At 35.7% G+C, this 27,865-nt stretch overlaps 1 protein-coding gene across 1 annotated transcript in view; it reads left to right on the top strand.

Annotated features, from left to right (window-relative positions):
- Positions 1-27,865, top strand: part of ERC2 (ELKS/RAB6-interacting/CAST family member 2) — a gene marked incomplete at its 3' end in the record, with an annotated part of 314,399 nt that overhangs the window by 106,875 nt on the left and 179,659 nt on the right. The window contains exon 8 of the mRNA XM_082060309.1: positions 14,114-14,281. Coding sequence (XP_081916435.1) covers positions 14,114-14,281 — 168 coding nt within the window. The remainder of the gene's footprint in view (positions 1-14,113; positions 14,282-27,865) is intronic.

The raw sequence follows: 27,865 nt of genomic DNA, 5'->3' as shown, positions 1-27,865 counted from the left end.
CAGAGGCACTTAATTGCGTCTGCACAAATTTACAGGCAGACTACAGAGGTACTACTGGGGGTATAATACATACAGGAAGAACAAAGGCTGACTTTCCTGTCCTAGATTGAATTTTCAGGAATGATGGGCCTACCCCCCCCCTCCCCCCCCCCCCCCTTTTTTGTGAAATGAGATGGAAAGCAAAGAGGCTATAATACAGCTATGTATCCACAGATATGCTTTGTAATGCAATCTCAAGGTAGATCTATATTTAATAAATTAATAAATTGTCTGCAGTTGGTTTTATTCTCTAACTACTAGCTCTTCACTTTTTAAAAAAGAATTCCTTACTAAAGGAGTACTTGGAAATAAAATGGTCTGAAGCATCATTTTAAGCTCCAATGCGCTTATGCATTTTGCTCTTTAGCTGAACTGTGTGAAATGCCTGTCACTACATGTGAGTATTTAGGGAAGGACACTAGGTATTGTTTAAGACAGCTTGACAGCTACGAGAGAAATATTAGCAGTTCCTTAGCATGTCCTTTCCAACTTCTTGGCTAGGAAAGGCCGGGCGGTTCTGGTTTGGTGTGTGTTTTTTTTTTTTTTAAAATCTTTTTTTAATTGCAACTCCTTGGTATTGTGATATTCATGTACTGATAAATATAATTAAATTTACATAGTGCAGGATCCTATGTGGTTAATCTATGCTAAACTTTACATTAAGATTCCTTTTGTGTGCTGGTGTTGTCATATTTCTTGAAATGTATCTTTATTTTCCCAATCTTCTGAGGAGATTGGAAAAAGGAGCAGAATTTCACCCATGTGCAGAATAATCTATGTCTGGAAAAAAGATTACTTTCAGAATGCTTTCCAGGAAAAGAAAAACAGATGAGGAATGGTACTTGCTCCATTTATTTATTTATTTTTAGAATTTTCTTAAAGGGCAGATTTATAAGGCTCCATGTTAATGTCAACTGTCAGAGATTGGGGAATGAATTTTCATACTCAGTTTTCATTTCCATGACTAGTAAATCTGCTTTCATGCAGCCTCTATTTCTGTGTTAAATTATTTATACCTTGAGTTTTTAGCAATAATATTTTCTATACATGAATATGCATATATATCAATATATATAGACTAAAAAGAATATAAACTATATATATATACACTATATACACTAAAAGGGATATTAAGAAAGGCTAAACAGTAAACATTTTACAAAAATGAATGTTTCTTGCACTTTTTCTATGCCATATTAGTAAAATCTTTTCCACAGCTGTTTATATCTTCATGTTTAAGGATAACCTCAGTTGAAAGGGTTAAAATCCTAGAAGATTCAGTCCTACAACTATTTCAAAGACCTACTTTCAAGTATAGAAACTTTCAACAAAAGTATTTTGAACATATTCTATTCAAAAAGCAAGACTTATGGTGATTTTTTGCATTGAACCAAGTATTAATAGTTACTTGCAACTTCATTGCTAGCATAGAATTTAGAATAGAATTTTACCACTTCCGTTCCCAGATTGGATAGCAATTTTCAAACAAATAGTAAAAATCCATTTGTATCTGAAGTAAAACCATACATTATTCTGTATATCCCATTTGAGTTTGCCATAAAAAAAATATTTATCTGGTATGAAAAATAAGTTTTTCATGTAACCATTTTTGGAAAGCCACTGTGCATCCATTTGGATATGAAATCTGTTAAATTAGACTAAGGCAGTATATTTGATGTGTGCTAATCATGTAGACAAAAACAATACATTATGTCTAATCTAGCTGAATCTTAGTAAGGCTTTTCATGCCATATCATGTTCAAGTGATTGAAGTGGGAGAAGATTGAGTTCAGTCCAAGAATGGTAGAACTGGGGAAATATTGGCTAACAGAGAAGTAGTGTAGAAATAGTGCAGATAGTACGGGAAGGGGAAGCCTGCTTTTGGGGAAATGATTGTTTAAGCACTTCAAGACCTGATGTTTGACAAGGCTTGTTTAATATTTTAATTGCCAAACTTGGAATCACACTTGAGATTTCATGGAGATGCACAGATTGTGGCTACTGGTCTCCTAGTCTCATGCTAAGGAGATCTGAATGATCCTGAATTCTGGAGTGAGGTACATGTTTGAGATGCGGTAGGATGAAATACAGGGTTCTGCCCCACAGGACTGAAAACTAGAACTTCTATAATGTAAAGGCTGAGATAAAGGTAGTAATAGTGTGTTAGTCACCAATAAAATGTGGCTGTGGAAAATTTGATCCGAGAATGTATCAGGAGAGAGATTTCTGTTACCGATAGGCAGTATTTTAATGTACTTTGTGAGATCTCATCTGAAATGCAGTTTATGGTCCTGGTCAGCTAGGTTCAAGAAAGATTAATTCAGAGTAGGAGAGGTACAGAGGAAGGTTAGAGGAATGATCCGGAATACAGAAAAACTTTCTTATGATGCTAAAAAGACTTGGCTCAAACATATAATTGTTTTGTGGTTTTGTTTGCAGGGTTCATTTCAGCCAACTCATTTAGCTTATCACTGTTGTGAACTGGTGACATTCCTCTTTCTTTTGGTTATCATATATTGGCTAAGGAATATTAATTTCCAACTCAGGAATGAATGAGGTTTTAAACAATTTCGGATTGTTTACTTGTGGTAATCTGACCAGACTAAAATACTTAAACCAATATATATTTTCTACAAGCTAGACTTGTCAGTCTGTGCTCAGAATCTTAATGCTAGATGTTATTTGACCATTTAGTATTATTTACACGTCAAAATCTGATGTTCCTACATTTTGGATTTGTTGTGTGGAAAAAAAAAATAAAAAAAATCTATAGAATGTTTCTTTCTCCTTCCTCCTTTAAAAAAATGAAATGTATCTTTTTGTTCAAACTTTTCCCACTTTCTAGAGTAAACCAAGTCAAAGAAAGGTTTCATTTTGAAAGGCCTTGATAGAAGAATTATTTGAGAAGTTCACTTGTGCCTTTTTTTTTATTTATTTATTTTTTTAAAGTCAGCTGAACTTTTCCTTTGAGCTTTAAAATTTGGAAAACTTTTCCCAGGCTACGTGAGTATGGATACTTTTCACTTTCTAGGGATAATGATCAGATTTTTACGTAACGTTTATAATAATACTGGCAAAAACAGATCTGGAGGATATCCACTCTTGAGGTGCTGTATATCATATTGCATTTTTCCTTCCAACCGATTATTGTAAAGTATACAAACAGTTCTTTAATGTCTCTGTCAGAAGTCTTGAAAATACTTCACACGCTTCAATGGTAGAACTGTGACTATGGAACTCTGGATCTTTCCTTGGGAATTTTTAGAAGAGGCCCTGCTCCTAAAGGAACTGTGGTCTTTCCAGAAATGGCTCAAACTGTCTGCCTGCTGTCCTCATTCAGCATTCCAGCACCCCATGTACTCATTCTTTTTTCCCTTTGTGGCATGACGCACCTCTGGCTTTTTGTGCAAGGCACTTTTCAAAGATTTTAACCAAGTTTTGGGACTTCATGCTATGTCTGAGAGACAGGTATATTAATTCCTATGTTTACATTATGGATAGAAATACTGAGCTGGACAGAGTAGAACCATCTTGTGGATGATTGCCTACTTGGGGTAATGTCTTAAGAAAAGAATTCCTTCTACAGAAAATGGTAGAAAATATCATTTGGACCCTGATATAATTACATACTTTATTGCATTGACTATTTTTTTTTTCCTGCCCTGCATTTTCTCTTACTTCTAGTGACAAAATTTTGCTATAAAACAAGGAAAAAGAGAAGAGAAATAAAACACACAAGAGCTTATGTGTCCAAATTAATTCAATTCTATTTCACTATCTGATGCGTTATGACTACAATTTAATACATTTGGATCATTTATCAAATATAATTAGAATTTCAATTTTGATAGCAGTTTTCCTGCAACATTACTTTTGTATCTTGTCCTTTCCTGTAGGTGGGAGATTGTTGAAATGCTTTTGGGATGAAGTCTGAGCAGAGAAATAGTTTTTAAACTCTCTAAAAAGCATGTATTAATCATATTTTCATATTACTGTATTTGTTATATTTTTGACCTTCTTATTAGTTATTTTGAATGCTATGACACCTTTCTCTTCTATAAATTCTGTTGAAACGTATCCAGCACACAGATGACGGATTTGACAAACATTGCTCAAATTAGTGGTAAGAATTGTGCTAACAAGATTTAAAAAAAATAAAAATAATGGTAGTAGATGGAAGGTGTATAAATGGGCATTTTATTATGTCACTCTTAAATTTTAGCTGAGTCCAGTAAAATAAAAAACCTTTGAATTTTTTTCAGTGGCTATTTTTTGATCTTTTTATAATTCCAGTAGTCTTCATTTGTTGAGTCTTATTTTAGGGAAGACTTTAATCCACTTTATGGATGAAGGCTCTCCCAAGCCAAGCATAATACACATAAACTCAGTTCTGTGTGCTTTTGACAGCTGCTGTGAGAGAATTAGACTATTCTGGAAAATGTGGTCAGGACTTTTTGTCCACTAGGTGCAGTCACAGAGTCTCATTTTGTATGTTGGATATTCTACAGAGGTGATTGCCAAATTTGTAATTGTTCTTGGGCTCTCTTAGGGACCACCATTTTAATCTCACAGAACTAGCTGAGAACTCTGTAGATGTTATCTTGTAACTTTGTTCTGGGAACTGTTTTTAATGGCCATTTTAATATCCAGAGTTATGAATTTTATTCCTAGGCATTTCATTTGAAGCTGTTTTGCAGGACTCCCTAGAAGAACGAGATGTCAGGAACAAATTGTTTGCCTTGTGCAAAATTATTTTCTCATGGCTAAATAGTTCCCCCAATGCCCCATTAATTATTTCTGTGTCTTCATTATGATATATAATAGTAGTTATGTTTCACCAACGTATTTTTCCTCATAGGAAATGGTACATTGAACCAAGTATATAAAAATCTGGGATGTCTCTGCAGGATTTAGAGGGTCCTGAGCTTTTTTGCTCTGTGACCCTCTGGATGTACTTGATCTCTATTAGCCACATTTTTTTTTTTTTCTGATTATGAATTTTAGAGATTGGAGATTCCTTGAAGAGAGCTGGGAAAGGAGGAAGAAGGAAAGATTTCTTTCAGCTATTCTGTGTTGGTGGTTGTGGCTTAATGTTTTTTCCATGCAGGTTCTACTGCAACGCAGGATCAAGCATGGATACATAGTTCATGGAGTTTCTCTTTGTGAAATGTAATAAAGTGTACATGATATCTAGTATTGCCTTGCACATTTTTGAGAAGGAAAGAACATGATGGCATCCTGGAAATTACGGTTAACAGACCTGTGTGTTCTAGACTTTCTTGTACTGTGAAGAATCAGAGTTGGCTTGTATCCTCAGCGAGTTGAGGACTCTCTCTTTGTTTATTTATTTAGTCCCCATGTCTTGGCTTTCCTGTTGTTTCTTGTAGGTTGCAGGGCTCTTTCTCTGAAAGTAGTTTTTGAGAGCTGTTTCATTACTGATTCTTTTTCTGAAAGTATCCCTTACACGTTTGACAGTGTAAGACCACTTCTGTGATATGGTTTGTTTTCATAGCTAACTTTACATAGCTTGTTTAGTGTCAAGACTGTTATGAAAGCAGCACACATGTAAGTTTTGCTTTATCTTTCTCATGCAGATGCTATTCTGTCCTGAGAAACTGAGTGTCTCCCAGATGGAATATAATTGTGGTAAACTAGTAAACCTATAGCTTCCAGCTGAATAATAAATAAACATAAGATCAGATCTTGACATGTCTCTGACTTGCTGCTAGATGATCTGGCAGACTGGACTCAGTAAAAATATTTGGCAAGCTAATCTCTGTTAGTATGCTAGGAAGCCTGCAATTGAAACTTATATCTGATTTCATTCCTGCATAACTTTTTATTTTTAATTTACCACGTAACCTCTGTTATAAGCACTATATTTTTGCAAAGAATAAAATTGTTGCTTTTATGTCCCTCATTCCAATCTCATGCATTTCCTTGCAGTATTGTTGAGTCTTATTAATTATTTTAGACTTTTCAAACACTTAAAATATGAGATAGAGATTTACCATTTCTATCATGATTGAAGTTTTTTAAAGTGCCTTCTCCAATACTACCTAAAATGCCTAAAGACTTACTGAAAAGATGACATAAAAGAGGAGTTACCAATTTGGCCCTTTTAGTCTTGTCACACTCCATCTCAAGGAGCCTCTCATGGTCAAAGCACTCTTTCCTTGTCTGGAATTCATATTACAAGCCAGCACAATCTCTGGAAACTAGTTTGGGAGTCTGTTTCCAGCATAAAAAGTAAATATGTTTGCAATGTCTGAGATAGCCCAAATGGCCACACTTCTGTTTCAGTAGGGGTACAGTCTGTGTTTTTGTTGAGATGCTTGTTATTAACAAAATAGTTTAATTCTAGCAATATTACCAAGCCTCATCATTTTCAGCTGATAGGCAGTTGACTATCTGTAAAATATCTTTGAATAATGACTTACAGAATTACATTAATATATATGATACAGCATTTCAGAGAGGAATTTCTTAAAGGTCTCAGAGCGTCACTGAAAAGCAATTAGTTTCCATAAATCTGAAATCTACTGGGCCCTCACATTTAAATCTTGACTCATCTGTTGAGTCTTAAAATCACAACATTTTAAATGTGATCTAACTTGAACTTTTATGTACTGTTCTTTCTGTTCTGAATTTTTTACATCTCATTTTTTCTACCCTATCATAGAGACCAGATTTTTTTTTTAAGAGGTTCAACACTTATTTTTTCCAATCTGAGATTTTAAGAAAATAAGTAGTTGCCACATGACTCCCATTATGCTTTTAAACTTGTGCTCAAGCCATATGCGAACCAGCCCAGTAAAGTTACTAGTTCTATGTACAAGTAAGGGCTTTGGCTGTACAGGTAAATGCAATGTTTTCAGATTCTTCTCTGGTCCCAAAACTGACTGACATATGTATGGCTATTCAGGTATCATCTCCTAATATCTATAATACACATATAAGCTTCCAGAAAATAGATTACTATTCTTGGCACTCTGGAAGGTTCCATGCATCAGATAACAAATACAGTGTTGCTATTAGTAGGTACTCATTTAACTTGTTTTTGGGTAAGGCACTGATGGGAAATGTTGACAGAATGGTCTGTATCTGTCCTCTTACAGGACTAGAGCAGCTGGCAAATTCCTGTGTCAAACACACTGCTGCAGCTGAGCTATATTAGCGTCACTTTTCTTTTTTTTTTTTTTTTAAGGTTGATTATTTTCAAAAATCAAGTAAATATGTGATACACGGCTCAGCTATGTATATCTGAGTTTTGTATTGGAGTCCTTAATTTTGAGCAACAGTTTATTAGAGTCTTGACTTTTTCCTCTTGTAAAATCAAGTCATACAAAAATGTTGGTTCTTTTATTATTCTTTTTTTGTTATTCTCGGCACAGAGCTGTTTTCCTTAAGTGAGCAATTAAGTGATATCCTCTTCTTGTTCTGGCTTGACTTTGGTGTAGAATAGTCAACACCACCATTCATATGAGAAAGAGTGATTTGTGCAGGAATCACATTTAGGCAATGCTGACAAACAGTTTTAAATTGTGTAATTCAAGAGCTCTTAAAACCTTGCCAGTTGTAGCTATAAATATGTATTTATATTGTTAGCTTTTTATCTCTTTCACTTATTACCCAAAAGAGTTTTCACTGCTAACCTTTGAGTCTCAAATATTTTGCTTTGTGATCTTAGACTGAGATTTTGTTCTGAAGTTCATACACCGAGTTTTACATCCAAAGCAGAATCTCAACTCTTATTCCCCCTTCAGGCAGATATGTAGATTTTATGTGAGTTATGTGTATTAAGCATTTAATTCCTCTGGAAAGATGTTTTAATCTTCAGGATCCCATAACTGGAAAACCAAGGTTATACTACGCCTCTAAGAAGAATCATCATCATCAGCTGAGTTTGAAATGCCTATTTAGATACTGTATAGCACTGGGATCCATCTATACTTGCTACCGAAGCATTTCATTGTGGGTTTCATCAGTCAGAATTAATCAGTGTTTTTTTTCCCTTAGTTCAGAAATAAACCTCATATTTTAAAAAAATATCGTTACTGACACTGGGATCAATACCAATTTTTACTGTTGATCTGAGACAAACATGCAGTTATTAAGTTGTCCCCTAAATCAACCTAACATTTGCAGGAAGCAAAAGCCTTTGCTGTAGAAAGAGTCCGTAGTGCATTTGCTTGAAACAGACTTCCCACTAAAACTGTCTCTGAGAATGGTATGCAAGCTTTACTATTTACTGCTATTTATTATATCCTGAATAGCTTAGAATATTCTTGCTGGGAGACCTCTATCACTTTTAAAATCTTATTAATGTTTAGTAGGTTCAGAGATAAACTTTTACCAAGAATGTACCTTACAACATGCCTTTTAGGGTCCATTTTTGGAACTTTCAGTTCATATTAAAAAAAAAAAGAGCAGTTTTTAATATTACTCACTGATCAGACATTTTAGAAGGTATGGTTCAACTCAGAGTGTGGAAATAAAGATGCGTCCCAAGGTAATCTGTTCTTACATATCTTCTAATTTTATTTCTAGAGAGATGTAATTTGATCTGTCTTGTTTCTTATTTTTTTCTTCTTGTTTTAGCAGACCTGACTTCTGAATTACATGAAATTTATGTCCTTGGCCTGGTGGAACAAAGAATGTACAATAGGATGTTACTTTTAATTTCATTTTTGAAGTTAATTTGTATCTTTTCTTCTAGTGCATATATATTTTCAATACTTAAGAGATAATTGAGCCAGATGGGGTTTGGGTCTGTTTCACAGGCTTTAGAGTTTCTCTACACAGATGCTTTAGGTCAAGTGGTTAAGACCCAGTACATTCAATTTGGTTGTGTCGTTTGTTTAATTCTTACATTAGAGTTATTATCTTTGAATCTACCTTCAAATATTGCTAGGCCTTAAACACGGGACATTGTAATCATAGAGGACTGGGAAGAGACATGGAAAGATGATATAACAGTGAACTGGTGCAGCCAATGAAAAATAATGTCTGATATATATTGCATCTTAATCTCATAAAAAGATTTCCACTAGAAATCTCAACGTTGTTGTTTATTGAAATAAGGTTTATCAGCTAAAGACAGAAATTATTTGTTATTTTGGAAAGGTTTTATTAAAGCTATTATAACCAATAATGTAGTATTTTGCCTCTAGATGCAAGGACATTGCAGAATGCTATTAAGACCAGCAGTAGAAGCCCCTAAGCAGTATGGGTATCCTGTGACCTTTACCCACTGTAAGAAGGGGATTTTATAAAAGTCTGTTTTGCCAGGTGTGTACATACATTGAGCCTATACATAGAATTAGACTTTTCTGGGGGGGAAAGTGTGGTGGTGAGGGGGTGGAAAAGGTACATAGAATTAGACTTTTCCTGGGGGGAAGAGGTGGGATGGTATTCTGGACATATGTGTACCACTTTATGATATAAAGCCAGAGAAGATCAGACTTCTGTTTCTCACCCTAGGTCTTGTACCAGGGATCTCTGATTTAAGGTCCACATAGTTCTGATATGCCTGCATAGTTCAGCCTAATTTATTAAGATAAAGCTGGAGAACTTTGTACACAGTGTGGTCAGTGCAGTCTGATTTTACAGTTAGTAAATTCTATAGTCAACATGTTGTCTTTCTTTCAGACAAACATTTGTCATTTATAAGAATTCTTAATTTGTGTAGCTGCCAGGGTATTTTGATATAGCTCTGTACCACAAGAAAATACACACCGCAAAAAACTGACTATGAAGCTAGGAAAAAAAAAGAAAACCAAAACCAAAGGAATAATATACTGACCAGGCTTTTCTGAAGGGGGTGGCTGATGTCTGTAATTGCAGGGAGGACAGAGACTTCCTGAATAAGTGCATGTTTAAGTGCAGAATCTTCCTGCAAAGTACCTTTTTTATCCTTTTACTTTTTTAAAAACTTGATTGTAGGGTGGTCTGGTAGCATATTACCAGCTCTAGTTGAAATGTATAAACATTGGCAATATGCCAGATGTTGGCAAATTGAACCTTCATTGAGGTTTTTTCCCTTGAGAAGAACTTCCTTTATGGGCAAAACTGAAAAATAGCCAAAATGGACTTCCTAACTTAGGTGACAACTTTTCTCTCCAGAACATTACTACTGGAATGCCAAATATTCCACATCACCTTTTTGTCCATCTAATGTGGTAAAACAGTGCACTGTGTTCTGATACCAGGCAAATGTCTTCTTGCTTCATATATGCAAGGGGCCTGTATTGCCTCATATGCCTTGAAAGCCAGAGCTAATGAGAAAGTTCTGAGTTCTAAAAGGGCCTAAAGAACCAGAGGTTTGGCTTGAGGACAAGTGATGGTGCTAAATAGACCTGTGACACTTGCTGATGCTCAAGGTTGATGTTAAACGAACTGATGTTTACTATTGTCTAGGAGATTATGGAACCTGGCTTGTTGGGACAGAGAGGACTTCACTCTCAGCTTTTGTATTTGGAAAATTGTAGAGGTGAATTTTTAATAAGAGAGATTACAGGTAGTTAGAGGCTTATTTGCTTTCGAGAAAAATGCAGCAGTTTGCAGGGAATATGCTATAACTTGGTCCCTGAAGAATGTGGGCAGGACAGATACAAAGGTAAATATGGCATATTTCTTGAAGAAAATGCTCTGTTATATTTAAAGTTAACAATATGTGTTCAGCTTATTATTTTAACCTTCTTCTCTGTTCACTGTGTTCTTACGAATAAATGAAGAATATTGCCCAAACTGTTTTATGTCACTCTGTTTATGAGCTGTCCATAGATCTGGGATCGTAAGCTTGTAGCCAAGCTGATTCCAGCTGGCCCTACTGGTGTAGCGATGTCTGATAAACAAGTGGGTGACATAAATGAGTCTTCCAGTCTCAGGACAGTGTGAATCATAAGATTGTTCTCCAAGAGATGTCTCACTCAAAACATGTGAAATTGAGAGAGAGGTCAAGGGTGCAGCTCACCCCTGCAAGCGTAACACAGGCTCTCTGCTCTGTTGGAGGGAGGTTCACCTACAGCACCTCCCTTGTTTGAATGTTCTGAGTAGGTTACAAACCTAAACATGTTTTTTGAAAATCACACTTTCACTGCGATGCTGTTTGTAATAACTGACTCCTACTATAAAAAAAAAAAAACTGAACTGAGAAAAACAGTTCATGTAAAAATTCTATTTTTATCCTTTATAACAGATATTTACTCATGATTTTTATACTATTATGGAATTCTAAACATTTTTTTCATGAAGCAGTTAAATGCATTGGCATGACTTTAAAAAAGACTATTGTTGCCTTTTAATTCTCTTTCTATTAATCTATTACAGTATAATAAAATTTGAATGTTAGTGGAGACAGAAATTTCAAAAGTTAAAAGCTTCCAAGATTGATAGTTTTGTAGATTGGTTTTAAGTATTTCAAATTTATAACTATCATTATGTTGCTAAATAACATTGACTCTGGAATGACTGACTTCCTTTTGCAGTAATTCAAAAATATTATGACAGCTACAGTTTTATAGTGAGCATAAAAATCAGTGACGTAAGCTGAATGAGGTAAGGTTCGTGTTGGAAGTTTTATTAACAAAAACTTTAAGTATCAACACATGATACTTAAGGGAATAGAAATAATGTGTTAGTCATGTTATGAGCTGGCTAGTGGTGAAAGGAAATGCAGAAAGGTTCAGTCATGTGGTGCTCTTTAATTAAGAGCTGTGTGAAGACAGGATTGGGGTCTGAGAAACTGGAGTGGACAGGGCTCTGCTCCCCTTTCCCACACAGGTTGTCACTCGGACTTGGACTTCAGAGCCATCTACTCTTCCTCTCAACCCTCCTTGTGCTCTCAGCTTCCAATGCCTAATATCCCTGTTCCTCAGTTGAATCTAGTGAACCATGATGACAGGGTGTGTGGGAAGAAATTTGTGAAGAAGAGAGAGAATTGTCTCCCTGGCCCTAAGGGTGGGACTGTATGGGTAGAGAATTTATGTGTAAACTGTCTGGTTCAGCCGAGAAGAACAGCACTGTGTAAACTACTGTGTTATCCCAGTCCCTAGGGAACTAGACCAGTGCTTTATCAGTGAGTTAATCACCTTCAGCTCCCTTTGGCTTCAAGCATTAAGCTTCTGCCTAGTGGCAGTTGGAAGTTGAGACTTGCAGGGCCTGACTGAAGAGAACTTCTTTTGGAGCTCCCCCTGTGATGTTATGATCAGCTGCTCAGCTGCAGCTTAAGGGCCCAACAGAGATTTTTGTGATTTGACTTAAGGGATTGCTTTCAGGCATGAAGCAAATAAGTGATTAAGTATGAAGATGATGTGGTAATGAGTTTCAGATGAGGTCTTTTGTGTTTATTAAAAGAGGTCTGAAAGTTTGCTGCTACTACTATTTCTTGTTTTCTAACTTAAAGAGCAATCTTTGGATCTTACGCTGTGCAGTGCTTACAAACTGTGAGATCCTGTTACTTAAATATTGTAAAAAAAGTCTTAAAAATAAAGTAAATTCAGTAGAATATATATATATATTTTTTTTTTTAATTATTTTTTTTTCCTTTCCAGTGTGTAGAAAAGCAATGAGCCATTTTAAGAGCAGGAAGAACATGCATGTCGAGATCCAATAGATCATCTAAATTGGTCCCAAACCAAGTTTAAAAATGGCATTGCAAAGACTTTTGCTTTGGATAACTTTAGCATTACAAAACTCAGAAGAAAAATAAATTGGATTTGCTGATTGTTTTGTAGTTTGCTAATAATCTGATTAGCTAGGGAAAAATGCTTAATACATGTGACTCTGACTATTCCAGTTGCAGAACTTAAAAATGCTGAACTAACATTTGTACCCTTTCAGTTACTTCCATCTAGCTTTTAATTATGAATAAACATTATGAATTTCTAGGTAATGTAAACTTTAAACCCTTGTTCTTTATTTTCTGACATTTGTATGTGTGCAATCTGGATTTGTGAATCTAAAATTTCTCACTTGCCTGACTTCCTGCAGGTCTCTTTTAGACAGAGAATTATGCTAGATTGCCACATCATATATTTTCAATCCAAACCTTGTCTTCTCACTGGTGTACCTTGCAGCCAAAACAAGCCTATGTTAGTCTGTTTAATGCGAACACCCTGTGGTTTCAAAGCTGCAGAAGAAAACGACATCAAAAATAGCCTCTTATGGGTGCTGCTGTCCTTGAAGGTGGCTGCTGTTCTCCCTCCCCTTCTCTTGTAATGGAGTCAGCTATTTTTCCACCTTGTTTCCAAATGCTTTTATGAGTACCTAAGGTTTTAATTGCAATTAGCAGTAGAACTGCTTATAGAAACAACTGTATACAAATAGTAACCAGTATGAAGTGATCTACAGATTTTTTCCAGACCACCAGTAAGTATTCACCTGACCATAATTTGTGAACGGTTTGAATTGTGTTAAGAGAACAATAAAATTGCATGCTTGAGCATTTATACAGCAAGAAATGTGAAAATCATGGCTACATAGACCTTCTGGGCTGTTAGAATGCCTTTTTTAGGATTCCTAAAGGAAAAAAAGAATTATGTAATGCAATTTGGTGAGGTTCTTCATTAAGACATTTCTGCTTAGGAAAATCCTTGGAATAGCCATTATTTTAGTTGAGAGGGATTTGTGCTTGCTACAGAAAAGCACAGTAAGGCCCTTTTCTTAAGAGACTCATGCAATTTACACTGGAGGAAAAGTGAAGAACCTTATAATTTCCCTATTTGCCATGTCTTTGTTGATCTGTGCCCAAATCTGTGTAATGACTGTAGTATCTGTCCACTATGTGACTTTAATGGGCAAATTGAATAGAGTATGCAGAACACTATTTTCAGTGACTTATGTATTTGATAAGTCAAGATGATTTTTTTTTTTCCAAGTCTCTTATGCATATGTTAAGTCAGGATTGTTTTAATGCTATTTCATGTTTTGCCTAATCTACTTTTTCTATTCATGCTTTGGTGCTGAATGTGCTTTCATTTTGTATTACATTTTAACAAGTAAAAGAATCTCTTCATTTGAGAGTGTGCTGGTCTTTACTAAAACCTAAATATGTTTTATGTACTCACTTTAGGTTGATGCCTTGCGGTTACGATTGGAAGAAAAAGAAACCTTTCTGAATAAAAAAACAAAACAACTTCAAGACCTCACAGAAGAGAAAGGAACCCTGGCTGGAGAAATTCGAGATATGAAAGACATGTTGGAAGTAAAAGAAAGAAAAATTAATGTCCTTCAAAAAAAGGTAAGGTTAATGATGAAAAGATATGTTGTAAAACTTTTGAGGCACATTAAAAGGAAATATATGTATTTCTTACAGTGTATTACTTCTAAGATATTTTAAAAAATAAGTGCAAGGAGTGAGTCTGTAATAGTCAAGTAGTCCTTTAATATAAAATGTGTTGCTGTTTTCCATGGAATCATTTCTGTAGTATAATATCTTAATTGCATTATATCTCAACAATATTAGGTACTGCAGTTTCCACAAAATTATTGGAGTTAAATAGAAGTTCTAAAAATTCTGACAAAAACTCTTATGAGGGATTCTGTTATCCTTACTAACACTGATTATCACTCTTTTCAGGGAATTGCCTGGAAAGGCAGTTCTGCAAGGGTTCTGCAGACAGTAGTAGAGTGTTTATTTCCCATATCCTTTTTCTCACACTCAGAAAAAAAATCATTTTAGCAGGTATGTTCTTTGTGTGACACTCTTTATTGCATGTAGATGCACTTGTGAGCCTACAGATAAAAGAAGAAAATACTTTTTACTATTACTTCTCTTCTCCTTTTATAACCACTCAAAGAATGTCTGCTCCTTACTCTTTATTACTATTATAGGTAGTTCGTGTTACTGTGGTTTTCCTCCAGGAATCATATAGGGTTCACATGATCTGTCTTTGCTTCTGTCTGCAATTGGTTAAATACAGTCTTTGAAAAGCCAAGTCCTTATTATCCAGAAAATGACTTTTCAGGCCCAGGAAATAAGGTCCATGAAAACTGGAATATAGGTCCTCATCCCCTTTAATCTTATTTCTGAATATTTGCCTTGTTAGCAATGCTGATGATGTGAAGAGAGCAAACTTCATGCCTTTTATCCTGTACTAGATGCAAATTAGTTTTGGACATTACTTGAGAATTTTAAAGAAAAGAATGCAACTTTTCTTGTGGTTTGCATTCTAAGAAAAACCCCAAACTAACCCACAATTTACAGTTGGTCTTGTATTCAGCTCTTGAGGAAATGGATCAGAGGGAGGAATGTGGATTCAGTGATCAAAATTGTATGATGAATGTAACTTATCACAGAGCTGTCAGCACTATCTGTCATAGCTGTGTGCTCAGACATATGCAGCGTTGTGTGTTTTTCTGGTTTAAATACATCATGACTATTTTCTTAGGGCTTGCAGACGGTCTTGCTTCTTTTGTACCTGCTTCTTAATGAAAATAGTCACACTCAAGCTGCACTACCACTTCACTAAATTATAGAGTAAACACACATTTTAGCCTCTTGAGCTCCAGTATACAATGTGATAAAAAAAGCCTGCTAAATACTAGGTGCAAAATCAGAGGTAGTACTAAACTGATTCTTTAAAACTGGAAATTGCACCTGATTTTTTTTAGGTTTTTATTCTGGTAAATATGCTTCATCAGTGGACTTCTGAAGTTCAAATTTTCTGCTATGGGCTAAATCCATAGGGAAGAATGAATTACGGTGATTATTAAAAAAAGGGAAAAATAGTTCGTTTACATCATGTAAAGGTTATGCATAGATTTGTTTCTCAGAAGCATTTTTGATAACTGCATTATCTTAATATGTGGATGTTTATAGGAAAATAATATAATATTTGGCAAAGAAATTTTTAAAATTATTCTTAGGTTACATTTTCGGCTTTGGATCATTATCCTACTTGTGTCTCGTTCCAAAATGTTTGGAGATAAATTCACTCACAATCTGGCTAGAGAAAAATTTGATTGAAATGTCCTCCTGCTCTACTCACCCCTGTTATTTGAATAAATCTAGAGTATGATACTAGAAAGGATGCTTTCACTGTTTACTTTTCATGTGTTTGGTGTATGATTCTGGGTATAAAATTCTGTATGTCTAGGCCTTTAAATTCTTCTGGGAAAAAAAAAAAAATCTGCTTGCCTAGTTAAGCCAGGTGTTCAGTTTGGCAGTGCTTATTAGATCATGAATTCTCATGGTTAGCCTCCTTGAGCATCCTGCATCCTTGGCAGCAGATGCAATCTCATCTCTGGACCACAATACTTGCATGTTAGAAGGGAAGATGTTCAGTGTCTGTCTACTGTTTTGTTGTTGTTATTTTATCTTTTTCAAGAAGCTTTCCTGGCATTACATGAGGTTATGTGTCCCAGGGTATTCATACTTCATAGAATGAATGCAACTTCTTTATGTTATGTCAGAGGCAAAGAGAGCACAGCTCATTTTGACCATAGGTAGATGGTTCATTCAGTCACGTGTTAGTTCAGAAATATGTTGGACTAATTCCTAGTGCCATAGTAGTCTTATTGTAATATTTTTGAACAGTCAATTTTCAGGGATTTTCAGATAGCTTAGTAATGGACGCTGTGCTTTAAGGAAAAGATTGTCTAATGTATTATACCTCTTTTCTTTGCAGTTTTGTCAACATACCTTTCCAATAGAAAGCATATATGACTAAATTTTGATGTAAAAGTATTTAATACATATTGATTGCAGTACTTATATCTTTTACTCAAACCTAATTATGCCTTTATCCTTTAGTCCTTGATGGAGTGCACATGCCTCTTGTGCTCTTTAAGTTTTTGCTTATCTTTTCCTTCTGACCTTTTGGCCACTTCTTCCAATACTGTTTTTGCTTCAAAGGATGGCAGCCAGACATGTGCTTGTTGTCCTCATTGTGTGCATACATGTGGAGAATTCAGTGGACCTTTCCATATAACACTTCAGAGGTGGGGCAGAGTTACTGGCTCTTCTGGTGGCTTGTCCTGCCTCTACAGACCTTCTTTCAGGGCATTGTTGTGGCTGCCATCTTACTCTAGTGCAAACCATTCTGAAAGTGAAGGAATTGCTTCTAGTTCTTCTTCCTAAGTTCTCTCTAGACGTTAGATTCTGACTGTAATGTTATAATGCTTGTCTCTGTTTTCTTTTTTTCTGTGCAGGGCAAAATTTTATGTTCATGTATTTTTATTTACTTTTGATATAAGGACTTGTGAATAACCAGTTATTTTAGTGCCTTCATTTGTTATGCAAGATAGGTGGCTACATCTCTCTTCACTCAACCTGAAGTGCTTCACTCAGCCTAAAATAACATTTGTTTTAGTGATTGTATACGAGTAATTGAAGAAGGAAGACTTTGTATATAGTGCTTAAAAGTATTTCTGTCAGTAATAACCTGAAACTGAGTAGGAAGGAGTATGGAACTTAAAGATGCAATTTCTAATTCTAAATATCTCTTGTGTACTTTACTGTTATCTGCCATGTTGAAAAATATGAAGGAGACCAAACCAAAACAAGGAAAGCTCCCTGTCAAAATTGGAATTGTTTCTTCTCTTTTCTGGGTAGTTGTTACACTTGGAGCACAGGATGGGTTGTGTTGAGTGCTCCCTACCAAAGGTGTGGGAGAAACAAAAACATTGGCAACAAAACAGCTGTGGTGAGTACCACAGGGTGGCATAGGAACACACGTCAGGGAACACATTGCAGAAAAAAAGGAATGGCCTACACAGTGAGCTAATGATGCATTGTCCTTCCACGCAGTGGTTTTGGTGTAATTTTTGACCAAACTGAAAAACCACTACACTGTTCAGTGTAATTTGCAGGATTAAGGGAGGCCCAGCAGTGAAATAGCATGCATTTAGAGGATTTGGATCAAGGTAGATTGGCATGGAGTAATAATAAACTTATGTCAATGTCAGAGGTGCAATATTACTTAATATTTCTTTCTTCTAGAATTGTTGGCACCACTGTTCCATTTTAGTGCCAGTAAAGTTGGGTATGCTGTTTTAATAGCCTTGTTTAACCTGGCAAAGCTAGTCTTACACCTCATATCTGTCAGTTTAGCATGCAAAGGGGCAGGCCTCAGAAATCTTTATGTATTTCTTACCAGAACGTGCAAGTTCTATGAATATGACTGAGTTTCAGGCTGAACAGCAGAAGTGCTGAACTGCATGATGATTCTTTCGTGTCCCGTTTTGCTTGGAAGCTTTCTCTTTCATACAGTGGCTATGCTTGGTGTGTTTTGTCCTTTAGGAATCTGTAAAGATATTGAAAAACAATTACATACTCTGAAGTATGAGTCTCAGTAGCTGTTGAGACAAAGAAAGTGTAGAGGATGTAGACCTGGATCATATTAGGACAACAGCTTGTGGAAATTCTTTTGTGGAGACTATTTATTATAAAAGAACACCGTGTAAAGGGGACTAATGTAATATTCTACTTTGACTTGCAACATAACTTTTCATGTAAAATGTTACAGTTTCCATCTTTAATAGTTTAAGCTTTGTGATTGATGAAGTGCTACATGACTGAGGGCCCTAACCTACCAGCTAATTAGCATTTGTAGGAAATGTCATAAAGTCTTAGCTCCCAAGTAATAATTGGAATCTGTACTTGGAGTGCCTGTAGCATGCACATTAGGTATTATTGTCCAGTTCATGTTAAATTAAAACGTGTTGTACAATTAATTGTACTCTTTACTGTTTGCTGTCTTCTAAAAAAGAGGACATTTACATATGGTCAGATTTGGAGTATGCTAGTGCAACCAAATGAACCCTACTCTTGTGCTTAGAAATTTGCATCAGTATTATTGCTTGATGCAGGCATTCTGGCTGAGAACACTGCTGAAATTGAAACTTCTTAATCCAGGATGGCCCATGAAAACCTAAGAAACCAACTTCTTTTGTTTGAAGTTAATGAGTAGAAAGTGCAAGCACATTGCTGAGAGCAGATGCCTCTGAGGGTTTTTTGTTTGTTTGTTTGTGGCTTAATCAGTTGTGAGTACATTTTCATAAACCCTGTAGAGGTGTGATGGCGGCATGATGAAGGACATTATAATTAACTTTGTCGCATTCTGTCAGAACACTGTGAATAGGCTGTTATGTGAACTGCGGTTTTGCAATTACCCAACCAGAGTTCTATTGTATTTCTGGAGTGAGACAACAAATTCTGAACTAATTAGTTGTTCTGTGAAACAGACCAATGTTCTAACTGCAGATTACCAGTGTTAAAAAGAAATTAGGTAGTCATTCTGGTGTAACACAAAAGTTTTGGTGTTTCAAAGCTGCTATGGTGGCTACTGACTTGTGTGTTACATTTAGAAATGTTTATTCTAATATATTCCCCCTTTAAGGATACAGTGTTGAGTGTACTGAGTATTAGAAAGTTGTACTTTGCTGGCTGCTGATGCTTACAACTTTGCCAGATCATGTTCTGTTATTCAGATACGGCATTCTGAAAGTGAGATTGAACTAACTATAGCCAGTTGTTCATCCCAGGTGGTAGTGTTATTGATCCCAATATATTATCCAAAAAATAGTCCTCAGTAAGTCCTCACAATAAAATGCAGCCTTGAGACCCTTAAACTTTGCATGGCGTGCACATCAAGACTGCCTGAATAAATACAGAAAAAACTGAAGTCTAGCCAGTGCAGCTGTTGGGATTCACGTAGCCCGTACACTGAGATGTTGAGAACAATGTCATTAAGTTCAGAGGCAATGATCATTGCCTTTTGATTATCTTTTTTTTTTTTCCGTTCATTGTAACACACTACACTTCTAAGTTTTTTACAGGTTATAAACGTTACTGGAAAAATGTGACTTAATATAGGTTCACTTAGTGAAGCCAATCTGAATGATCACCCAGCCTAAAACCATAGCTATGAGTTTAGGTAAATCCTTACACCTTGAAATCTGTGATAGTTATAAAGTTTTCCAGTCTGTGTCTGAATCTACTGTCTTTACTACCCACTGAAGCTAGAAGCCCAGCGTTTTGTTCTTCCCCCTACTTCTGATGACTTGCTTGCTACTGCTGCTTTTGTTCAAGCCAACACTTCAAAAGAGTAGTTGGATTCCATGTTTCTACTTATTGACTTATTTGAAAGTAACACTTCATAGGAGAAAAACACTGAATTCCTCAAATTAAGCTTCATGAGATTACAAAATCTAAAAACTATTTTATCTGATACCAGTTCTGTAAACATGGTAAATTTTGACTATCAAGTATATTGTAAATCATAGACCCTCAAGTAAGTGAAGAAATACTGACTCTGCACCTGTCTGGGTGTTAAAGTTGTTTGGAGATCTGCTCACAATAATAATGTCAAAGCAGATCTCCTCTTTATCATCAGCGGCTGATGAATTCATGGAATGGCTGGAGATGTTTGGAGTAATTCAGAAGCATCACTGGGTTTCAGTATAAGTAGCTGAAACTGCAAGCATGTCTTAGTTTACAGTAATTATTATTCCCGTAGGATGGGAGAAGCATCTGTTCTTTCAGATGGCCTTCACTTACTTGTCAGAAAATATTACAAAAAGCAACGTCTATGCAGTTTTTTAAGAAACAGCATCAAACTGCAGCTAGTCAAACTAGTCTGGTTCATGTACCAGTAATATACATCTCTGAAGAGGTAACAAGGAAACCTGTTTGTTTGCATGTTTGAAAATCTTAATTGTATTTTTAAATCCTAAAAGTTAAAAATAATTATTTGGGTGCCTTTGTATGCCCTTGATGGAAAACTGAGGATTTAAAATATAGAATTTAATTCATTTGAGGGCTATAGGGTAATAAATCGTTAGTGAAAGTAAAAAAGGAGAACTAGTTATTTGAAGAAGTAGACTGAGATAAGAAATAGTGCTCTGAAGAGATGCTGTCGTATATTTATATTTGTGTAATTTTTAGCACAGTAGTATGATACCATTGCTACACACCTTATTAAATAATACATTAACTTTCTAAATGCAGTCATATATACAGAAAGGAAGCAATCAGTTTTAAGATCTAAAATATGATGTAGTACAATATATAAATGAGAGATTAAAAAAGATCACTTTATAGGAAATAGTAAATGTGTATGTGTAGATCACATGTATTTAGAATTTTACATATAAATCCTGAAGTGTAAATAAGGTGAGTTATTCCAGCTCAAGTTGTACTAGTTTTGAGAGGGTTGGGTACTTCAATACTCTGGTTGTATGTAGCACACAAGAGTTGCTCTTACAAGCAGTGTGCAAAGTAGGACTGAGCTTAATGAGATACGTAAGGGTATCATACTGCTAGTGTGACACCAGTGCTGTTGGCGAGGAAGGAAGCTGCCATTTGGCTCTGAAATGTCAAAACTAATTAACAAAATTATCTTTAAATAAGATCGTAAGTTTTATTCATGCTGAGAATGCACCAGCTTGCATACTGGGAATTTTAAGCTGTGTGAGGAGTAATATTTTCTTTTCAGTAGAGTTGGAGGAAATTTTTTTTTGAAGTGTGGAAGAGCTAAATTATGTATAGTGTAACTGGGCAAAAAGAAAATAGAAGTTGTCATATTTGGGAGGTCCAGAAGAACACAAAGGAATTATTTAGGGAAATGGATGACTACTTATATATCCAAAAAAGAATGAGGGACAATCAGGCTTGCTTAAGAGAAGTATATTTTTCTGTTAAATACTCTTCTTAGAGATGTAATAGAATTCTACTGATTGGAATTAAAAATGATAAGGGACAGTGTTAAAAATGTGACTGAGAATAATTGTACATCAGAGAGGTATCCTGCTGTCACGACTTTTTTTGGCATATTCAGCCGCTGAGAGTAGAGTGTGTGTTCATGCAATTCACTGCTCTTGGAACTGCACCTGTGGGTGGCGGCCAGTTTCCCAGCTGAACATGACAGATCCAGCTGGTACTACACCTGCCAGCTGTTCACCATTGAATCCTTGGCAACTCATTTAAATGATCAAAACAGATCCTACAGAAAGTAGCCCATGGAACAAAGTTTTGCACAAACCCCAAAGGCTTGTAGGTCTTATTTACCCACTAATCTTTTTCTTGAAAGCTCTTTCAAGCTCCTGCTGGAGGTGACTGTTTAGTGGCAGGGAGGGAGGAGGTTGGGTGGCTTCTCACCTTTTCTGGCCGTCACAGGCATTGAAAAGGTGCATTCACAGGAACATGCTGCCTCTGAATCAGCAGCCATTTCTCTGTGTGTGTTGTAACTGAGCATAGGAAGTACTCTCTGCCAGGGTCCAAAATTTAGACCACTGGATTAGGTTACCATTTTATACATATTCTGCAGCAGGTTAAATACATGTATGTTAAAAGCATAGACCTAGTTTCAGAATATATATGGTGGCAAGCTTGGAATATGTTGCCAACTAATACTTTTAGTTAAAGCAATGGTTGTTCTATATATCATGTTTTGCTAAACAGCATGACTGTGATTAAACCAATATTGGTAGAGATGTTTAACATAAGTTGTCACCTTCAACATAATCCTTTGTGAAGCTTGAAACTGTGCATCCTGTCAGACTGCTATATTTGGAGATGTTATATGTACTACTTACTGCTACAGGTTGATGTTGCTTACAGCAGCTGTTGATGCTACTAGTTTAGGCAGATTTTTGTTAATGCTAGAAGTATTTTAAAGCTGTAATTACTTCCTGCTTGGGTAAAGTGAGGGTGTTATTTACAAAAGTGAGTATTTATTTGTTTTCATTTGAACTAATACACCATTTATACTAGAATTTGGTGTATTAAAACTAAGGCTTAGATGCAGTTCAAATTTTACTAACGTTGCCTGTATGCAAAGTATGATGATACATTTTGAACCTAAATAAATGATCTGTATGATTCTGTATCATAGTTATAGTGCACGGCTTCAAATGTGTTGCTACCAGGGTTTTATTAATGATCCTTAGTAATTTTTAGTGTATTTTAGCTAAGAATTACTAGAAAATTGTGAATCATAGTTTGATGAAATGTTTCCTGGGAAAATAAGTTAATCAGCTTGTTAACTAAAGGGTGTTTCAAAAAGATGGACCCAATTTGAAATCACTACATCTCTGCAACCACAAACTGCCTATGAACAAAACTCTTACCGCTTGAAAGGGCAGGGCATAGAGTTTCACCTGATTTCTGCTTGATAACTCATTAAATGTTTCTAAATTTTCATGTTGTCGTAACTTTTTGCCATTGTGAAATATACTGCTTTGAAATTGGGTCCATCTTTTTGAAACACCCTGTATATGCAGTAAAATTCATGAGCAGACAGTTTTAAATCATGAGTGTTTCAGAAATGACACATTTTATGTATAATTTTGAGCCTAGTTTGACTGAGAGATTAGTGTTTTTGTCATAGTCTGCATAAAGTATTTAGCAATGTAGCGACGGAATAACTTCTTAATGTGAAAAACCATCCTGACCTCATCCTGAAATAAGAAAGTAGACCCCACTGCCCTTCTTCATCTCCTTGCTAGGACAGGCAGTTACAGTTGGTCCGCAGCTTGGCATAATATCTATGCAAGTTTGTTAAATCTGGAAATAAAAAGAAACATTTCCTAATAAATACGAAAAGTAGGCATATGCATTAGCAGTTGGCTTTTACCAATTTTGTAGTATATTAAATTTCTACTCTTTTGTTGGCGAAGAATCAAACACCTTAATTTATGCATTGCTAGAGCTCCTTGATGTTGGCAGTCATGCTTTCCTGGTGGTATTCCATTGCTGCCTGGCTGACTGAGCAGTCTGTGACTAGAGACTCTAATACCTTAATAAACTGCATGTTTTATCACTTTTGGAAAAGCATCACCCCTCACCTTTGAGTGGAGCTCTTACTGGCTTTATGAAAGCATGAAGTTCAAAGGCTTAAGAGTACGCATACAGATAAGTTTAATGGTAACAATAAATGAGAATTGTTATCTTCATACTTCTCCCTTCTTATTATTGTTACCAGATGTAGCCAGAGCTCGTGGTGCCAATTTGGTCAGATTGCTTTGATAATTTTCTTGTTGCCAAGTAGGATGTATTTCTTAGTGGTAGAATCAGCAGTGGTGTGTTTGAATATGAGTAGAATAAATCCAACTTCAGAATGGAATCTGAATCTAATTCACTTCCTCCTCGCACACCTGACCTTAATTTTTAACGCCTAGCCAGGCACAGTGCGAAGATCAAAGTGAGAGAATGGAGTAAAGCAGATATTGGAAAGTAAAAAGAAAAATGGCATAACATTGCGTGATCTTTTATATATGAAGGAAATATTGGACCTATTTGCCATTCATTTAGGAATAAATCTGCAGTAAATTTACTAAAAGTAATTATGCCAGTGTAAACACTTATTTATCTAGGAAAAAAATCAGGCCCACTGATGAGATGCCTTGATTTGACAGGAGAAATCTCTATTCATGTCCTGAGACAGGCACAGTCCTTTATTGTTCTGTGTTTAACCCCATGCTGAAGTGACTGTTCACCATGGGAACTTCTGTTGTAGCTGTTCTCTGTAGTGCCTATTGCTGATCTTGTGAGAGGGTGAGAAGCTGCTAAAGGTCCACATGAATTTGTAAACTATTTGTCTTACAGCAGCTGCTTGTTGATAGACAGGATTGAGAGTATGTAAAAGCACATTTTAAATTTGAGAGGAATACCTGCTGTGGCCTATCCAAAATCTTAATCTATGCTAAGTCTGGATTTTTGTTGTGGCTGTCATGGGAGCCATAAATAGCTTGACTTGAATGTTTATTTAAAAAAAAATAATCCATGGTTTTTGAGAGTTTCAGATTTTTGCATGTCAGGAGGTGGATGTGATAGTAAGCAGCTGAACAAATGTAAAGAACTTCAAAGTATAGGATCTAGACTACATAGGAAGGTAATAGAAAACAGCAGTTTGCTAATTTAGTTGCAAAAGAGATCGTCCCTGTGAACTATTCATTTAAGATGGATTTGTAAGTTGTGTCAGATTTACAAAACATGATTTCTTGCATGACATTTTACATGTTCAGGAATCTTCACTGTTAGCACTCTTTCATTGTTACTAATTATTGTGTACTGCCCTTTTACAAAATGTAATTAAATTCAGCCTCTGCCTTGAAACATCTGGATTGCAACACCTTCCCTGAGTCCCTATAAATCATTCTGACTCTGGGGAGGGGGAAGAAGAGCCACCTCACAGACAGCTGGCTGCAGGCAGAGCAGCAAAATGAACCAATTCATACCTTGTGAAATGCTTTCCCTTGGCAAGGCAGGTGCATTTCTCCTTCTTTGGATGTATTGTAATGCTGACAGCAGCGTTCGGTGCTGTCAAACATATCTTTTTATTGAGACCTGTGCTACAATTCATGCTGCAGGAAGTTTTTTCTCATTAAGGGCTACTATTTTTGGCTTTTTGGGAGGGGGCCTGAGGTGAGGGGAGGATGGGCAGTGCTGCAGTCGCTGGCCATCTCTGCGGCTTAAGCATTCTGCTACAAAACCTGTAAAAAACCCCTGAACCACAATAAAGCACAGGAAAAGAACAGGACAATTTGCTTGGTTTTGGTTAAGTTTTAATATTCTCTTTACAGAATACCTGATTAATTTTTTGTACTAATACTAAAATAAAAATTCTCTGAGTAGAGCAGTAGAAAATCTCCACCATGGAGAGGGGCACATGGTTCAGGTACTAAGAGAAGTGAATGTGGAGCTACAAGGGCTTAATGCTGTGGAGAGACAACTGCATCTGACAGTTGCTGAAACTTCTCACTGTCCTATGTAATTCTTTAAGGTAAACTTTCTAATATCTGGCATAAAAACCCCAAAGAAATATACATCAGAGAAAAAAATATAAGAAGTGCGATTTTAGTTTCAGTATAGTGTGAGGTCAGTGTCACTGATATTGCAATAGCAGGTGACTTCCAAATGCATCTTCAGGATATTACAATAAAGTTTCCTATAATGACCAAAGGAACAATGATATTTTTCATGGATTATTTCATCAAGGCTTCTACAATAAATGGAAAAAAATGAAGAAAGCCAAATGAATAAGGATGGCTATCTTGATTAACAAATCCCAGACATCAATGACCTAATGAAAAACTGGGTTGGGGAAAAAAGTGTGTCATAGATCTACTGTATAAGACCTTCCTTTTTTTTTTTTTTTTTTTTTTTTCTTTTATACTTGATAATATTAGAACAACACTAAGTCATCCAGAAAAACCTGCTGTTTTTTAGGAGGAGATACATGATAAAGGAAATTCAGTGAAAGATTAAAAAGTAAGAGGACATTTTCCTACTAAGGCTTACATTAATCTTAAGTGCATTACCTGTCTGTACCAAGTTGTCTATACCAAGTTCAATGTAAAAGGCATGTTATGAAACTATTAATATAAGGAGATACATAATTACTGTTATAATGTAATTTCTGGCCAGACTTCTGACAAAATTAGCTGTAGCATTGTAACTTGCTGCAGTAATGTTAGACATTTGCTGTACTCCTAACTATATACGGCCTGAGTTACACTGCCCTGTAGAACAGTGTGATGTTTAAATGTGCATTTATTTTGCTTTTGTCTAGACTCTTGAATCTTTTAGAGCTTTCAATTGAAATAAAAACTATAGGAGTTGCTTAAATGAGAAATGTATTGAGTTTCAAATTCAAACCTTACAAAGCATGTTAAATAACTTTTTAAACTTGGCAGGAAAGGAAATAAAGGTATTGTTTTCTTTCACTCAACCCAGTGGTTTAAATGATAACCGTAAGCCATCAATAGAGCTATATAGAGGTGTAAAAACAAAACAAGTATTCTGGAAGTATTACAATGCATATGTACAGAAATTAAAGTATGTGAAAAATAGGCAAGAAGAACTGTGAGGCTCCAGATTATAATAGAGTTTAAATTTGGTGTTAATTCTTTAAATGGATTGTTCACATAGATGTATATGATATCTCAGTAGAGCAGTCACTTTCTAGGCTAGAAATACTTTATTATAAACCCTAGTTCTGGAGTGAATATGGAATGAATTAATACAAGAGAGCAAGGATAAAAGTAAAAACATCCTTCAGGGAATTAAAAAAAATGCCTATGTTGAATGAAGTTGATTGAAGAAGTATGAAAATAGACAAATAGGTAACTACAGTTAAGATGAGGGTGACTTTGGAGTGAGAAGGCAGATTTTTTTTCTCAGATATGGCCTTCTTCAGTGTTTTCATTTAGACAATACTCTTCTGAATTTCAATTAGGAAAAAAATTAAATGCAGGCAGGGAAAAAGAAATGGTGACTAATCTGAAAAAGAAATTTAGAGCCAGGAAGCTGGAGGGACAGATTAATATCAATTTAGAAGAATATTTGTAATGGGATATGGTAGTAAAAGTTGCCAATATTTCTGTCTGCAGAAGTACTTGGGTAACAGCACAAAAGATGGTAACCTCTCTCTAGATGGTCTTTGTCTCATCCCAGTTGAAAAAACATGCTGGATTTCAGACATGTCATTGTCACAACAGTGATGTAAATGTGAAAGAGGCAAAAAGAACAGTTAGACACCCGACAGGGACAGGTGTGTGGCTAAAACTAAGGGAGCTTAGTTTTTTTATTCTAATATTCTGAAGTTATAAGTATCACGAAAGAGAAGAAATTATTTTGGACAGTGTAAAATTTAGAAAATGAGTAGCATGAAATCAGATTGAGACATAGATCTGGTATAATAAGTGACTGGATGGCCTTTGAATGGGAAAGAAAATTAAGTTACCGCAGGTTGTTCAATGCCAGGTGTAACACAGGCCACAGTCCTGGGAAGGATCTGAGAGTATCACAGTGCATTCTGCTGCCCACAAGCAGGATTTGAAAGAGATTCATACAGTGAAGGAAAACATTATGTTTTCTCTA

The sequence above is a fragment of the Streptopelia decaocto genome, assembly GCF_964273445.1.
Source record: "Streptopelia decaocto genome assembly, chromosome: 8".
Taxonomy (NCBI): Eukaryota; Metazoa; Chordata; class Aves; order Columbiformes; family Columbidae; genus Streptopelia; species Streptopelia decaocto.
The sequence above is the reverse complement of the archived record's forward strand: the minus strand, read 5'-3'. Positions and strand labels throughout refer to the sequence as shown.